This window comes from Callionymus lyra, chromosome 12 (assembly GCF_982586985.1).
Source record: "Callionymus lyra chromosome 12, fCalLyr1.hap1.1, whole genome shotgun sequence".
NCBI lineage: Eukaryota > Metazoa > Chordata > Actinopteri > Syngnathiformes > Callionymidae > Callionymus > Callionymus lyra.
Window position 1 is genome coordinate 17,153,072 of NC_141829.1, and position 18,808 is coordinate 17,171,879.

The 18,808-nt window shown below is 36.1% G+C and overlaps 1 protein-coding gene across 2 annotated transcripts in view; it reads right to left on the reverse strand.

Annotated features, from left to right (window-relative positions):
- The window catches only part of hdac4 (histone deacetylase 4), a 122,483-nt gene that overhangs the window by 89,243 nt on the left and 14,432 nt on the right, over positions 1–18,808 (reverse strand). For both annotated transcript variants that reach the window (XM_087803854.1, XM_087803853.1), the window contains exon 3: positions 443–502. In XM_087803854.1, the coding sequence (XP_087659980.1) occupies positions 443–502 (60 nt within the window). The remainder of the gene's footprint in view (positions 1–442; positions 503–18,808) is intronic.

The following is an 18,808-nucleotide window of genomic DNA, read 5'->3' on the forward strand; positions in this document are numbered from 1 at the left end:
ATCACCATCATTTGTACCAACATCCAAGTATCATAAAAAGTAGAACGTTTTTAGTCGTCCTAATCATGTAAATTGTATTTTATAACGTATTAAAGAAGGTTTTAAAAATACAGTCGCATGTTGGCCAATTATTGAAATGATTAACTGGTAGGAAGTGAGAAGAAAATTATGAACTTCCACATATTAAAGTGTGAATCTACTAATACAGGTTACAGACCAGGACAGTTTTTAAAGCACAAACGGGTTTCAATTCCACATTTAAGGAAAAATAATACATTTTGAATATAATCACCCATGCATCTGCTCTGTGCATGTCCAGATTTAATATTTAAATGTAAATATGATTGTTATTTATTCACCTAAAAGAAGGAAATATGTGACAACCCAAGCAAGAAAAGATGTAACATACGTGACAAAAACAAACAATGGTGGTGAATCTTACCAAAGTAGTTGAGTGTAGCAGGTTGCAAAACTTCAAAGGGCGTCTTGTTGGTTAAAACCCCTGTGATAGAAGAAATATTGCATTTAGATTTTAACAAGAAGCAACATGACGTTTACTCACCAGCACAGTTCTACAGTATCATGACATCACATAATATTTCTTGTAAAAATGTATTTAATGACTTCATGTTTGACCGTATGCTCTTAAATAGTTATGTGGCTTTTGCTCAACATGTGTTTTTATTTTTGTAAAACTGATCCTCATCTGAGGAACTTAAAAAGTCCCGAGTATACTATGTTCTTGAGCTCTTTTTTTCCTGATAATTATGCATGTTCCTGTGTAACCAAAGGAGATGCAGTGGGTAGTTGAAATCCGGCCAGATTTGGAGTAGAACAGCTTGGTAGTGAGTTAACACAGACCACTAGACAAGATCAAGCTGCGTTTCTTTCTCGTTTCTTCCAACTAATAAGGATCAGGTGTTACTAGATATGTAAAAACACAATTTTAGGATCAATAAAACCATGTATTATTTAATAACAAAGCCTAAATTTCAAATTAATATTCACTTTTTTAACCGATAAGAGTGTTGAGCCAGTGGAGAAGATCTACTATCTTCGATTCAGGAGGTTGGCCATAATTTCCCAAAGGAATTTTCTATTCATCTAAACATTGCAACTAATGAAAAATGTTCAAACCTACACATCGTTTCGATTTCTCTGTTGACTTTGACTCAGTAACGAGGAAATGAGTCGGAGCCTAGTGGTGTTCAAACTTCAACATTGTGTGTTTTAATGATGTGGTTCACATTTAAAGTTGCCATCCCTTTTGTAAAAAAACAACAATAATGTCGTCCACCACTAACACACATTTGATTCATCAATTAGTGCCGACAGTTTTGCCAATCCTACTTTTACTTGATGTGGAAATGGACCACAAAGCCGCCACTGATTATTTCACGCTTGTAAAGAAGTTATAATTAAACACAGACGCACTTTTCTAACTGGAAATGTTTCTCGTGTTAAGTTGAAGAAAATGGAGAACCGTAGAAAACAAAAATCAAGTGTGGAAGAAGAAAAAGTAAGGAGACCATGTGCCGTGTCACACATGAATGAGCGGCAACACATGATGTACACGCAAACAGCGGACATTTTGTTTTTGTGGGTTGCTAGGCGCTATTTCCAGCCTAGCCAGACTTTGCTATGATTAAAACATGATGATGGGAGGAGGGGCCAAATTAATAATGCATATCTAAGACATAAAAAACATGAATTTATGAGTTTCTTTTCCGGACAACACCTCAAATGAGTGTTGCTTAAATCTACACAATACGTATTACCAACGAAAACAGGCAACACTTAGTTTGAGAATTAAAGACAGGAGAAAAGTACTTAAAAGATACATACCAAGATCTGTATGAATCGTTTATTTAAACAAAAATAACTGTGGTAAATCCAATTTCAAATACTAGTTTTGACAACTACTGAGACATACTTTAACCTGATGAATATGAGCAACATGACAGAGTATGGTTCTCCACACTATTTGAGAGTAAAGTCAGTATCACGTTATTTCAAGATGATTCTGATAATAGAAAAGTACTCAAGTGGCCTGAATGTTTTTTTTCAACTTCCAAAAAAAGGCCAAAAGATTAAAAATTCACTTACATATTTGCCATTTGCTGTGTATTATGAGAATGTTTAACTACTTTATATAGAAGTTTAACATTAGGATGATGAACAAATGGTTGTTTAATGCAGAGAGACAATAAAATGCTTCCCTATAGTGTATTACGGTCACAATTCAGTTATAAAAATAAGCATGCAAGTATAATATAGAGCCAACCAGGAGAGTCATGGCCTCCAAAAGTACATACTGATCCCATCAAGTACCCAAATTCAAAACAATAATCATTGTGATACGGTGTACAGAACCAGTAAAGCAATAGGAAGTCAAAAGCAAAACTGGCTCCAGGACAATACACCTGGTAGGGCGGGTCCAGTTAAGCACAGAATTTGTTAAAACATTTGAACAGACTTGTTTACAAAAAACCACACCTGCATATTACCATTGTTGTTGGCCGCGCTCGGGAACAGTTGTCTGCCGCTTGCAACTCGGTGACATCTATGGCTCAAACTAGCCGGTCTGTTGAAAGCCCTCGCAAGCTGCCAACCTCCACTTCGCCAGAGATGCCAGCCTGTCTGCACAGGAGTCACCTTCTGTCACGTCTAAATAGCTCATCTGACTCACACCACTAGGGGATTCGTGATTGTGAAAACTGTGTTTGTTCATTTATTTGTCACGAAAGCTACAGAAACAGAGATGTTCTGATGATGTTACAATGTAGCTCATTTATCAAATTTAAACATTGAGTATTAAACCAGCAATACTGCTCTCTTTAATATCCTTGTGATACCAACTGTTTTAAAAGAACTGGCTCAACTGTTTGATTAAATTCAACGTTTAGACACATGACAGAAAACCATGTTGGTTCTGTTTTTTTTTACGATGTTTGCTTGTTCATCATTACCCTTGTCAAATTTTTCATTTTCTTGCCATGTCGGCCATCATGGTTTGATGGGATTATCTGCCATTTTTCATTCACAACCTCATTCAGACTAAACAGTCTGGAATGTGTACCCAGCAGGCAAAAGAGTAAGGATTAGGGTAGGTGGTAAGGGGATATGGTTTGGGTCAGGGTTAGGGTAAGGGGTCAGTGAGTTAGTGTTTTTAGGTTGCATTAGGTGTATTGAGCATTTTGCCACCAATGGCTTACCAAGTGATTGTGATAAGATTAGGGTTTAGGTTAGGTCTACGGTTAGGGGCTATAGAGTTTAAGGTTAGGTTAAGGGCATTCTACCGCTAATGGGCCACGGGCGATAGGGTTAGGATTAGGCTGTTGAGGGGTTTGGGTTAGGGTTGAGGTTATATGTTAGGGTTAGAGGTATTTTTGCCACTTATGGCCCAACGTGGGTTAGGATTAAGGTGAGTGGTAAGAGGTTAGGGTAAGGGTTTAAGGGTTAGATTAAGGCCAGTTGGTCACCAATGGCTCACCTGGCAACCATGTTTGAAAACTGCCCAAATGCACTTTACTTTTATCCACTTATTTAGACAGTACAGGTTCTTCTGAGCATCATAGCGGAAGCGAACAATGAGATGCGGCACAAGGTTAGGTCTTAGGATTGTTGTGATGGCAAAGTGTGTGTGTTCAAATGTCTTTTCACCGTTTAATTTTTCCCAAACCGAACCATAACATCCACAGAGGGTCAGAGCATGCAGAGAAAGACCTCTGTGTTTTTTGTGGGAAGCGAGACGCATGTGGTCATCACATGCTGGAATCTTACTAAGTGGTCTCACAATATTAAGTGCAAAATATACAAAGTAACACAAGTCGGGCAGGAGTGTCTCCCCTGCTGGGAACACAAAAAGTGAAGAGATGAGAACCGAGTCTGCGATGTGTTCCCGTGAATACCTGACAACGTTTCCCATCGCATCGCACGTTTTTATCTGAGATTGTACAAGCAAAGGTCGCTGTGTGAAAATGTGCAGAGCTCAGGAGATCCTGCATATTAGACAGAATGAAACAGTCAGGAAGTCATTTAAGTAAATAACACCTTTGGAGATTTTCACAAGAACAGCGGGTGTGATACCCTTCAAGTCCAGTCATGATGAGTCACGTGCAGGCCTCAGACAACAGTTTGGAGGAAATGATTTTCATGTTCATCAACACAGAGGGAGAATGTCAGGAAACATTTGAATCACACATTTTAATGGACTGCTTAGTTCAACACACTATTATTTAATATTTCCATTACATTATGTAAGACATTATTTATAAGCACCCAAGTCAGGCTTGAGTCAATTAAGTTATTTAATTTATTAAGATTGTAATTACATATATACCTTTACAACAGGTACTAGAACTAAATAAAGATATTTTCTTTGCTTATTAAGGCAGAGGTGGTTTTTCGACCTGTTCATTTTCCTTTTCTACAACTTGTGTAAGTGAGGAGTTTGTTTCTAAAGATTTTAAAAATGCGTTGTTGACGTGGTTTTTACAGGCATTTCGACATGACTTTTCTCTCAAAAGATTATCGAGTTATCTTTATCTTTAAGTATCAGTAAATGGTGCGAAAATGTCTGTGATGATTTTACTGTACCTCTACCTTTCATGTGTTTATTATGTAAACTTTAAAAACTAAGAAGCACAATTCACAAAATTCACTCTCAACAAGTCAGTGTTATGTCAAAGTAAAGGTGTATACATCTTCATGGTCAGTATTTGGTGTGACAATATTGAGGTGGTTTATTGTGCAAGAATACTATGTACTAAACTTATTTGTTTGACAATGTGGATTTAAAGTATATCCTGTTGAGGTCTTGTGATCTGAGATACATGAATGTAAACTCCCTGATGTACAGTATCAAGATGCTAGTCAATTTTTGTTAATTTATTTTATTATATAGAATGATCATTTTTGTGTTCAAAAGAACTATGTTCCAACCATGGGGCAAAATCTAGTTTTAAAGAGTAAAGCCAATGCAGAAAATGCCCAAAAAAGGTACACAGCTGACAGAAGTGTTACTGTGGTACCAAGTATAGAAACATGCTTTGTGTTTTGTTGCCAAGTTTCAGTACCCAGATTAAAAAGATTACTACACTTTAGATTTCTTAGTATTACATTAAAAAGGAATAGAAAACATGACTAAACAATTGTTAGAGACGATCTTACAAAATTGTATCAAAAAAGTATCGCTCAGAAACTGGAGTTAAGTTTTCAGTATTAGTACAGGTATTGAAAGTTTTGATTCATACCCAACCCTATACACACCAAACCAAAAAAATAATGCATTTAAAAAAACGTTTTACATCCTGGTTACAAAATTGTTTTGTAAGGAGGCTTGGTTGACTGGAGAACATTAGTTTTTTTTCATGGTGGGTTAACTCATAGACTGTAAAGGCTCTGCTACACATTGCATTACTGACCTTAACCTGTTTAAATACTTTCGGCTGCTTTAAGCTTACCCACACAAAATAGGTCGTTCTTTAGATTTGCATCACTTCACTGATATTGATGGGCTTTATCAGATGGGATATTGGTTATATTGGTTTTATTCCAACAAGTTAAGCCTTTCCAGTGAACTTCCAAAATAAAACAGTATTGACAGGATCTAAATCTCTTTCAATTCATAATACTACTTCCTAACCAGCGTTTGAGCATCAACATATCCCTCCCTGGTGACGATATTCATTTCACAAATCATTTCAGGATCTTCAAAAACCAGTTGTTTGTTTGTAATGGACAGCTGGCATTTCCCATTAAGTCTTAGCAGAACAAGGGAATTTGGTTCATTTTCTAACTTGTGGGAGATGGTCCAATCAGCTGGACGTTCAAAAACATTGCTTCTAATTGTACTTAAATGGATGCAATAAAATACCAAAAGACAAAGATCAATCGATAAAATGTTAGATTCCACATGAAAAATTTGATTGAATGAACAAAAGAAAGATTGGCCTTAAAACTGTGGATCAGCAGCAGACTCTTGACCTTTTAGAAACCCCCTCTGTTATATATACAATCTATGGTTCTTAGCTATTTTTGTAAAATGCTTGCTTCTAACAAGAGCCAAAACAAATCTCAATTGAATATTTAAGCATCAAGATGCGTATTAGTGCACATGTTTTAGTAAACATCACAAGAACAAGCATTATTTTATGAAGCTGCAAAGAATCCAGACACCATTGTGAGAAAATCATCTTGGATTTCGAGCTACTATGTTTTCAGAAGCAGGATCTCAACTCAAACTCAGCATTAAACATGTCAAAACACAGCATAAATGTTGGCAGCTGGAGAAAAAAAAACGTGATAAAGCAGATCGTGGCGCTGCAAATGTTGCGGGGAATCAGTTAAGGGTGTACGACAACAGGGCTGGTTCAACAGGAATATGGATAAAGCAGTACCTTTTAACAGCTTTTATACAATAAGCACGTGCAGCTCCAGTAATTAGGAAGGAATGTCTCACATGTGGCTCCTTCTGACGTCAATGCTGTACCTTCCCACAGTTTGCTCTCTCTGCTCTCTGCACCGTGAATGTGCAGCTCAACGTTACTCTTGGCAGCGCTCCTGGACGGAGGTGCTACACCAGATTTAGTGGGAGGAGAGGTTTTCTTTTCGCCCGCTTAAAAATAAATTATGGAGCTCACCCTCGATAACACACTCGGCTCTGTGTTATCTCCTTAAAATGCTAATTAAAGCTCATGAAAGTCGTCTATAAATCAGCGAGTGCTTATGTGGTAAAAACCTCTAGCACAGTGAAGAGGAGACTGAAAGTGTCATAAAAGATTCTCGTTGTTCCTGCACAAGAGAATTTATATTGAAAGGATATTACTCTTGTTCCTACTGCGTTATCTGGCAGTTACAATTTGGGATTATTGCAAGGATGAAAAAAAAAAAATCAATAATGATATGGAAAAGACAACGTAGACAACATAGTGATACTTTCGGATTTTTGATTGATATTTAATGGTGGTTTTTGCATTTTTTACATGGATAACATTAAATTATTATACTATTACACAAGCTTTATTCGTTTCATTTTACATCGTCATTCCATTTTTTTCACTTTCACTCCAAATAAATGACTTTCGTAGCTTTAAATAAATGATCAGTGTTAAATCCTAGTCAATTTACAATATATAATATATGGAATATATAGAATTTTCTCATAATAATGCAATAAAAGTTTCTGATACAGATACACTAAATTTTCCGGTTGTTTTTTTCTCCCCCAATATGTCTTGATCATTGCATTTAAAGCACTTACTGTTATTTTCCTGGTTTTTATGTGTCCGTTTGTTCATTTGTTTGTATGTTTATTTAACAATACTGTTACATTCATATGTTTTTATTTGAAAATTGAAATGGGGTTTGTAGGGGAGAAAATATCTCTGCTGGACATTAAAATATGTTCAATTTCACATTAATATTTACTGTGTTTAATACACATTAGATCAGGATTATTTCCATAATTACATCTCCTTTCATCAATTGTATTCTGTATATATATATATAGATATGTATAAAGATAGTAAAGATGGAGAGAGAGTGAAAGAGCGAGACCCCATCTGTCGTGTACCAGGATCTAAAAGGCCGTCGTCACTGAGACAATGGCCGACAATTATATAAGAAAAAGTGTGTGTGTGCGAGTGTGTGTGTCAGTGCACAAATCAGGCTGGAGGATTATAGTTAATAACACTCAGTCACTTAGATTGAAGCACAAGTTTTACATGGATTTATACGTGAGCTGATCCTGAGTGGATTGCGCTGTCATTATGATTGTTATTATCCCTCACAGTGGGTTTCCGACTTCTTTTTGCGTCATCTTTATTCAATTTTCGAGTGCCTAAAAAAAAAGGAATATCTCCCACAAATGTTTTTCAACTCGATACTTCACCACGTCTTTTCACTTGATACTTCAGGAAACACGAAGATGGCATATTTGATCAGCCTGAAGTATTTGCATCAATAATGCTGCAGCCCAACGTCTATGAGGGACATGCCAACTGTGAGGAGACTTACTTTGGGCTTAGTTTATTTGTTTTTCCCCTTCTCTGCGTGCCCAGCACAAGTTTGTTTGAGCCTCACTGCTGAGCCTGTGAGTGGATTCTTAGTTGCCATGCCATCTGATGTCAACAAGCTACTTCACTTGTGCTGATCCACAAAAAGAAACTCCCCTCAACGGGGCAGCGATCTGAAGGCCGGCTAAGCTTCGTGCAGTTTATATGGCTTAGGAAGGCAAGATTGTTCTAAGTATGTAATTTTTTAATCCACTTAATAATGCTGAAGTCTGTCAACATGGGGGTGTCTTTCTCACACATGGCCATACAAACACATCAAAATCTCCCTTTCTATGTAACCACAGATAAAAGCTTAAACATGTTCGCACACACTGATCAATCAATCAATCACACTTATTTGTAAAATCCTGATTAATACGATTTATCTGTGACTAATGGGACTTTTTTCACATTGGTACTTTTTTTTTAAAGCCTATTATTTGCCAAAATGATCTGAAACATGAGGTTATAAGAAGAAATAATTAAGTGTGATTTTGTTTTACAATCACTTCAATCACCGTTTTGTTTTTTTAGTTTCCATGACAACTTAACAATTTTTAGACAAAAACTATATTTGTCATTGTGGTTAAAGAAAAAATATTAATAAAAAATATATCTATAATTACAATACAAGCTGAAATACTGTTGCCCAAGGATATCAAAATAATATATTTGATAATTAAAAAATGTGAAAAGAGAGTGAAAGGAGAGAATACAGTAAGGCAGACAATTACTGAAAGGAGCAGAAATTATAGATGCAATATTTGTGTACTGTGATACCTTGTATTAAAAATGGTGTACATTTCCAAATTCTGACATATGACATACAGTAGTCCCCTATATTGTTATTCGCTTTCTGCTGCCTCGCCGTTTATTTGATTTTTCCATTTGGTACTGCATATTTAAATATAGATTAAAAATGCCGACTGTACTATTCAACAATGAGACATTCTGTAGTTTCTATCTTTATTTGGAAACTGATGCACTAAAGTTGTTATAGACCACAACCAACGTCAAATAGCAGACACGCTAGCTCACGCTGTTAATAAATAAATTGATATTTAGTTTAGTATATATAAAATGGAGGCCAAAAAAGTTGCAGAAAAGGGTGGGGAGGCAGCATGATCAGAGGAGCTGTACAATATTTTACGGGTTGAGTTTTCATTAAGAAAGTCATGTTGTTAAAATGATGTAGGTTTTTGAGAGTGTATACACTGTGTATGGATGTGGAAAATATTATTGACAGTTTTGGAAAGATGAAAAGGTGAGGAAAAACATATCTGAATAGTGAATATCTAATGGTCACTATTTCTGCAAATTTAATTTAATGTAACATATTAATGGTTGTTTCTAGGGACGATGTAGAGGATTAGGTTAAGGTGGACAATGCTGACTTGATGCTAGTCAATAAGCGCATACATGATGGGGGCTTGTTTGTTGCAGTAAAAGAATTAAGATAGATTTATTCTAACGAAGAAACACCGTGTTCACCAACACGTTGAACAAAAAAAAAACATAACTTACTTAAAGCCTCTTCGGTCAATCTGTCTGCAACAAATCAAGGATAAAAGAGTCCATTAGCCGGCTCATCTTTCCTAAAACTGCTGGATATGAGGGAGGGCAGGACTGGAAAGGGCTGAACTAAAGTGACACAGCTGTCAGCGTTCCACTGACAAGGCAGAGTACTGCCATTACTATCATCTGGGAGGATGGGTTAATTATAAGATTTGGTTTCTAATATGGAGCCTCGTAGAGGAAGCGCAAAGCCTAGAACTGGTAATTAGGTTGGGAAAAAAACGAGGTTTTTGACTGTTGCAAATGCAGGAATGTAGGGGGGGTTGGGGGGGGGGTACGTATATGGCATGTGTGGGTGCAGTGTGTAGCAGGTTGAGGATAAGATAGTAACAAACTGGGATCTTGTTTACATGATGTATGAACCAGTGTGGGTGTTGCAGAAAGTGTGAGTGGGACGTACTGCGTAACAATCACACGTTGTTTAAATGGCAGCTTCAGATGCAGGAATCTGATTATAGGTTGAGTCTATTGAATACTATAATCTGATGGACCCCATTAGGGGTCCGTCGTACATCTAAAGTTAATTATTAACAATCCAATACCCGCAAATAAACTGTATTTTGTTACAGGTGCATGCAGGCCATCATTACAGCTGAGAAGGAAGCCCAGACTAACACTAATGTCTCTGAAGGAAGGATCATTTCAGTCTCGATGTGAGGTTACCTAATGTCTCCAGAACCCTCAGGAGACTCCTCAGAGGATAGCGACATGAGATCAGGGGCCAACTCATGCAGCAACAGCCACCAGAGAACAAGTTAGTACGCAGGTTGTGGGATCTCACAGGAGGGAAGCCTTGCCAACCAAGGAGTTGACTCTCAGGGGGAGGCAAGAGATATTTCCATGAGGCTGATGCAAGAATGTTATCATCAAGTTAAAGGTGGGAATTATTTAGACAATTTCATTTATTGACAGATCATTTTGCTTTCATGGAGGATTGAGCTCAGATCTTAGATGGGTCCGCGGTTAAATTCCATGCTCGAATCACGTTTTTGTCTGTAAGTTATTTGAGAGTAAATGGGTGAATGGTGACTTAATTTATTTATTTTATATATTTAGTATATATTTTTTTGAATATTGTTTTGATTGTTTAAGCGCTTTGTGACCCTGGTCTGGAAAAGCGCTCTATAAAATAAATGACTTACTTACTTACTTAATGTTTCGGTACTGAATAAGTATAGTTATTCAAAAGCACTATATAATCTTTTTACCCAGAAAAGTGTATTGCTTCAATTTTTTTTTTTTTTTTTGTTATTTCAATTATATTTTATTGTCATCATAGTAATTTTGTGGTTAACCTTTCAATAACGTTTTAATACAATATGATTTATTTTTAAATAAAAACTAAAGATTTTTTTTTGTAGAATTATAGTTTACCAATATTCACAGTATTTTTTAAATTTGTGTTGCCATTTAACTTATAGCCCCTAGTAGTGATTTCTTCATCTTGCAGGAACAATGAAATCATGCAAGATCCCGGCAATAACTCGGTATGAGAGGATACAGTCAACTGCAGCAGCTTTTAAAGCTGGAGTTTAGACATATTTTGGTTTCAAAACTTAAAAAAGCAGTCCCTGTATTGTATGACATATTGTACCACCAAGTTCTTGCCAATACACACCCTTAAAAGTGCTTCAATTTAAAAAAAATGGTAAAAGGCTCTTACCTAAGAGCCTTTTACCATTTTTTTTAAATTACGTACTGTGCTTGGACTATTCTTAAGTCTTACATAGAGTATATTATATCTGAAAGTGAGATTACGTTTAAATAACTTTCTAAAAACATTTTGATACGCACTCATGTTTGTCATTACTTAAAGATGTAATAAATAGAAAGCTAATCAATCTGTTTGCAAATAACATTGGATGATGCAAATGCAAAGCACTCTGCAAATATAAATAAAATATGGCAACAACTTTTCACACTATGACTGAAGAAAATGGCTATCATCCATTTCCGTAGCTCCCCTGATGTCTAAACATTTCCTTTCATCAAAAACTGCAGTGAAAGTGCAACAATTGCGGGACCGATTTAGATCAGAGCTTATTTCTGGGCACTCTGTGCTGGAATGACAGTAAAATGACACATGTGTTATGAAAAGCCAGGATGTGAGTCAAACTAATGAAGCAGCCAGGGAAGAAAAGGTGCAGTCTTCCACACAGCAGTGATCTCACACGAATCCGTCTATTAAGGTCATGACTCAATGTGCCATAATTACAGCCATTGACCGAGAGATTGTCGAAGGCCGTTTCATCAAGTTCTAGTCAATCACAATAAAGGCTGCCTCCGCTTGCCCTGCCTGTTCACAATGAATCGACGATATTAGGCGAGCGTTCGTCGTTGGAAAACACTTTTCTCACTCATTACTGCACTAAAGTTGAAGCTTTCCATTGATGAAAGTAGGATAAGAATAATACGTTAAAGTGGCAGAGAAAATCTGTTTGTGACTTCTGGGTAATACATCAGTATTGTTTGAATCCAGGGCTCGACACAAGCTTCATACAATGAGTTAAATGGGCGAGCAATTGAAAAGATGGAAAATAAATTAATCCAGAATAAAGATTTAAACAATGTAAAATACTTTTCTGAAAGAATGGCTAAGGAAGAAAAAACTAATTTGACCCACGTTGTTTTGGACATTTTTCTTTGGCTCAAGTTAGTAAAGTTAGTAGTTAGTAAAATAACAACTCTTTATATTCACTTTTTATATTTAATTCTGAAGTTGATCTTCCGTCAGCAAAAGGCTGCTTTGAATAGGTCACTGCAACCGAACTAGCCATAACGTCATTGCCCTTAATGCCATTTAAATCTCCCCCTCTAACCACTCTGCTGAGAAGACTTTGGTCAGATTTTTTATATATTCAAATGTTTTAAAACTGGGGAGGAAACTTCTCTAGTATAAATGTATATCTAGACATGGCATGTCTTCCAATAAAAGTAAAACTGAGATAGAAGGAAAGAAAACATTGGCCCCTTGTGTGATTGAGTTCGACATACCCGGTGTTTAAATATACTTTAAAGGGAAGCTATAGATCAATCCTGAATCTGCTGAATCATCGTCCACATCAATAAAGTTCTATCTATCTATAAAAAGGATTTTGCTTCACAGTTTGAACTCTGACTCAGCTTAGTTTTGGTGCAAGGCCACCTGCTGTAAACAAAGGCGATTAGGGGCCCCATTAAATCATTGCCTACAACCGAATGAATGGTCTTTGTCTTCCAAATGAACTTGTGAATATGTTTGCGGACGAGGAAAATAATGGAGAAGGTAGAAGGTTTGTGTTGTGATTAATAGTGTCTATGAATAGATCAAAAAACAGAATTGTCCCTCGCGTGAACTTTGAGACAGGGTCAAATTCAGGGTTTATCTTTTACGCTTTAATGCAAACAAGACAAGGTTTAAAGAGTTGAACGTAAGCCTAACTATAGTGCTTCAAAAACAGATTTTTGGCAATTGACAAGTCTTAAAATGTTTTTTGTCTTACTTTTTATTTGCATTCATGTGCCCCTGTTTGGATTATTTATTGACCAGTATTAGGTAAATAAGGATGATCAATCTTGACTAGTTGCTTGGAACCTTGTCTTTGCAAGGAAAAAGGTAAATCAATTATGACATATTCAAGCTACATACTTTGCCCTCCGCCACCCATTTATGTCAGCACAATCATAAATCATGTCTAGTTTTGATAAGTAAAAACTTTGTTTAAAGAAACACATTAAAATAGGAATTAATTCTAAAATATATTAATGTATTAAAAATAAATTATATGATGACTTTGGTTTAATTTAAATTAAAGAAAAAAACAGTAAAACCATTGTATATTGTAAATTCATAAAAATATAAAATGTATATTGTCAAATTCAAGTTCTTGACCATACAAAAAGTCATGTCAACGTTGAGCTAAATACTCTGTCATGACCAGTGAACCTTCCCACAGAAGGCACAGTGTTAGCGTGTGTCCGGCGACTCGTCAGCATCTTCAATTGCATTTCCATGCGAGTGAAATGCTTGCTGTGCGGCTTGTCTTTGCACGGACGCTCATTAGACGGTTCGCTCTCGCTGCGATTGTGTGAGAGTGACCATGAGCCCGATGGACGTGGGCACACCACCGGTTTTCCCCCAACAAGGAGAACCATCAGCGATGGCCGACATCAAAGTAGCTTCACAATTTCTATAGCCACGCATAGAGAGCCGTTTCCTTTTGACCAATCCAAACGTTGCATGCATAATTCAAGTCACTCATCGAGCGGAATGTCACAGATTCTGAATGCTGAAAATAATAGCCGTCGGTCAATAAAGTGGACATTAGTCATGTGATGTTTTGTTGAGTGAACTTATGTTTTAGCTGTTTCTGCCTAGATATTATAGGTATTATACTGGTATACCAAGTCAATTTGGGTAATCCCTAAAGTTTAATTATGATTTTAGTTATCAACATATGTTAACAAATAAATGAATTCCAAAAATACTTTTGAAAGAGAGTTAAAAAAAGAAAGTTTGAGTCAAGATATTATGCAGTATATGGCAGTTGTTCGTATAAGGATCTGATCTGAAGTTTTGAGCAACTTTTAATAATGTTTTTGTTATTAAAGTGAATGTGAGAATATCTGCTCTTTGTGTCTTTGATATGCAATAATAATTAAATAAAGCAGAACAAAAATAAAGTGAAACTTTTTGACATCAGCTACAAAGCCAAACTTTCAAAAAAACAACCTTTGGCCTGAACAACTTTTTTACTTTCGGTTCAGCTTCTACACCAGCTCATTTGTCAAAGACCCAGAAAATGTGCTGCACACGCTTAACATTTCATTCATCTAAAAAAAATACAGAGCCCCTGAAAGCTGGAGAAATGAGCTTGTTATATTATGCTAATAATTTAAAAGAGAAGTCTGGCAAATTACTAAACGTGGGAGGATGACAAACCTCGGTTTCGTGCAATTTGACTAATGACAGGAGCTGCTGAACTCGGCGATCTTCCGGTTGTTTCAACAGTGAGGTTTACTGGGTGCAACTGTTAATTCTACATGGATGCTGTCAGGCATGGTGATGCAGTACCAGCCCTAGCTGTGTTACACTGCTTCACTTCCATTGACTTTGATTCTAATGGGTTGACTAAAATCAAATCAGAAATCAAGAAAATATGTTTCCTCTTACTGCTGGATTGTCAGTGCATCTTTGAATTGAAACAACATGTTTTAAACTCTGGCTCAGCAAGACTTTTAATATGGCCTGCAAGATCTTTAAACACCTTTTCTACACTGGATTACATTTGTGTGTTTATGGTGTGGGTTTGTGTCCTCCCACTGGGAAACTGCAGATTTTGCTATCAACAGTCAAACAACAAACCAAAGAAAACTCGAAAAGAATAGGGCATTTATTTGCTCTTTACTCTTTAAAAACAAAAAAAAGCATCCGATTTGCTCAACTTTCTGACAGTCACATGCCAAATAAACCCGGAGTGTATCACCATCTATAAACAGCTTAGACCCTCTGAATATTTTTTGACATATAGAAAAGGTCAGTCTTTCAGCATAAACAAGGTTCTATAAATAAAACAGAAACACAAGCTTGACATTTTCCACATCAATAATACTGTCAGTTTGTCATTCGACTTCCAAAATAGCAGCGGTGTTTGGCCAAAACATGACGATGGAAGCTTTCCACTTGACCTGTAGATCACGCCATCAGTCAGTCAATTCAATGACAGAAACACAAAAGGGCATTGATTTTGTCGACCACAGTAACGTGTGACGGATTCTGCAAAATGTCATCAGAATAAATACATTTAAAAAATGCATGAAATAGAAATTGTGTTTCAAACTTACAGTTGTGACAAAGTGGTGCTCAAGTGAAGTTTGAAGAAAATCATGAGCCCGGCACTCTCAGAAAAGTAAAGGAAGATTTTGATTTAGGAACTGTGATTTCCCTCGGTGAATCAAAGCCTTGAGATTCTTTTTTTTATTTTTTTCAAAAGCCTGATTGACAAGTGTATCAAAGCAGCATTTAACCAGTTGGAAAATTGCTCACTTTTCCCTCAATCTTTAATCCCCAAAAACAACATTCATGTCGACTGTGAGCGGAATAAGAAACACAGTAGAGACTACAACCTGTTCAAATAAAGGAATGAGGAATGAAACTGGACAAACATACATAATTGTACCATTGAAAATGTCACGACTAACAAGATTTCACATTCATCAATAGATTCAAAGCAGAAAACAGGAGATGTTTCGCTCACATAATCCCACATATTCTGTATGTTGTAGTAAACAGTGATGAGCATCACTATCACAAACAGCAACTACTACTTTGTAGTTATTCACAATCATTCCACTTAAATAACACCTATATACATTGCCCACTCAAACTGTACACATGCTGAGAGGAATAAGCCTCTTGACTGGCTAAGTAATCGGTAATGAATTAAAACAGATACCAAAATCTGTTACGTTATTATTTTATAATTAATATTTTATCGTCACATGAAACAGTATCTATTTCAATTGATATCTCTTGTAGCTTATATATAAGTGTATACATCTTTTACATTATTATTTGATCATTTTCTTAATATAAAATTTGCACTTTAAATAGCTTAAATTGTTGCTTTTTTTTATTTAATTATAATCTTTTTTACTTTGACGATATTTTTTTCTCCTTTTTCTGAGTATTTCTTGTTAGAAAAATAAAAAAAGGAAAGACATTTAAAAAGCTTTTTAGAAATTATATTATTATTATCATCATCTTTGCATTGTCCATAGAACTTTAATGATTTATATTGAAAACTATTAAATTAAAATGTTTAACAAGTGGAAGAAAATCAATTTTTCAAATAAAAATGTAACTTGCAAATGTCATATATTGTATATTTAAGATTAGTAATATTGTAAGTAAGTAATTTATATTTATATAGCGCTTTTCTAGACCAGGGTCACAAACATATTTTGCTCTTTTTTTCTTGTTATTTAACTTAATTTATTTTCCCTTTTGTTTAAGGTCCAAGATGTTACATCCCGAGGTTGTTGAATTTAAAAACAAGTTATTAGTGCAGGAATTAGCCTACAATGCTGAAAACTTTCATATTGTGAATGACATTTTGGCCACAAGTCCTAGTTTGAAACTTTAAGTGAAAATTGTTGATTAAAAAAATGCATTTCCAATGGTCTGGATGTGTTCAATGATAAACAATAATTATTATCATATTGAATATGCTATTTGTACACATGAAGAACAGATCAGAGAAAGAATATTTTCCTTCCAGTCTACATAAAGGAGTCAATATGTCTTCTATATTTAGAGAAATTAGCCGGAATTCTCAGTTTAATAATAACTAAGTGGACCTAAAAGGAAAGTTAAAAAAAAAAAAAATACTACCCGGAACAATCTACATCTCTGGATTACCACAATGGCAGTGTGAATAGGTCTGCTGTGGATTGCAATAACAGCAAACACAACAGCTCCACAGGGCTTTTTATGCGTTTGTAGTACACCACAGCACACAGCAATGGTTTAACGGCCCCAGATTCAGAGCTTATCGGAGGATTAGTGCCTGGAAAAGTTCATTCTGCCTTGGGAGACCCAGGGTGCAGCGAGCCCTTACCAAACAAGATTGTGCAACTGCTGGGAACTTTTCATTTTTGTTTTGTTCCTGGGAGCCAGAGGATTACACACTTGTAGGGCTGACCTGCCTCGACTGCACACTTGAACTCAAAACAGCAGCTTTTCAACTCCCCGTCGAAACGGAAATTTTGCAGAGTTGGAAATGTTCAGTTAACATGCAAAACAAAGAGGGGCTGGCAGTCGATAATGTCTTTTGTCCATATTGCGAGCTTTGTAGCAGCTGTCCTATCCTTAAAGGGTTAATCTTAAAGGTCCTCTGTGTTCTTAATCTCTGTATAAAAACACTCTAAACATCTGGAGTAGTGCCATGACCCTCAGTCTAGTAAACACGGTAAGTATCTACACACACATCAATGCTATCCAAACACTATATATAGCAGTAGTTCTGAATACAGCAGCAACACTTGACATACTTGGCAAATCTGACACGTAATGTATTTCAGAATACGAAAAGTTGTATTGCCTGTGTTGTGAAGACAACACTGGAATTTGTTGAGGTGGCTGTACAAAATAGAACATTTTTGTGTGGATTTCATTGGGTCATTCAGCTGTTAAAATAGCAATTAAATCAGCTGATTTGGCATTTTTAAGCTCACTAAAGACTAATGAAACATTCCAATTGATTGGAATCATTTGTGCATCACACCGGTACTGTATTTTCTATAATCAAAACTACATTACCAAGTACAAATGTAAGTAGAGAATTGGATGAAACAAATACTGCTAAGATATAACGTGGCACTTTTTGGATTTATTCGGCTGCAATTCCGGAAACATTCATCCAACGGCTAAATTGTTCGACATGCTTGAACTGGCACCGAGATAACACGAGTGTAATATTCTGAGGAATAGAGGCGGATCATAATGAGGCAGAAAAACCTTTCCTCCTCAATTCATTGTCGGAACCAAAAGGCTTTTGTTACGTCAACTTCTTCTTGCCATTCACACTGCAACGAAGCCACCGGCAAATATATTGCAGCGCCGACAATTAAACAGGAAACAATTGAATTAATGGCTAAATTACATAATGAGAATCACTTTGGTTTCCTGCTGCATCATTCTTGTGTCACTAAACACAATGATACAAAACAATTCTAGAAATACATTTTGACTTTTTAATGATGATGTTTGTTAAAATATGAAACAATTAGGAATTATTGATTAAACGTACACATGGGTGGATTTGCTGAGTAACCTCTACTGGCTGAAATATACATTTTTGATTTCATTTTGGCTTCTTCTTTTACAAGTGTACATGTCCTTATCCTGATAATATCTCTTTTTTAACCACATTGTTGACGCCATATGAAGGTCCATCTAAGGGACCTCCTAAAAACACCTAAAAATGACTCAATGGCTTATAAGGTGGGCTTTTCTAATGTCACCCCTTTGCCTACATATTTTAGTCCCTTAACCCAGTATCAAGATTGTTTCTGCCCACCTGGACCGAGGCGGTGAGTGCAGAATATGGTCGTAGACCCCTTGTCCCTGACCACATAACAGCCAGATGATGAGCTTTATTACACTTCAACCCATCATTTTAAGCATTTTAAGCTTC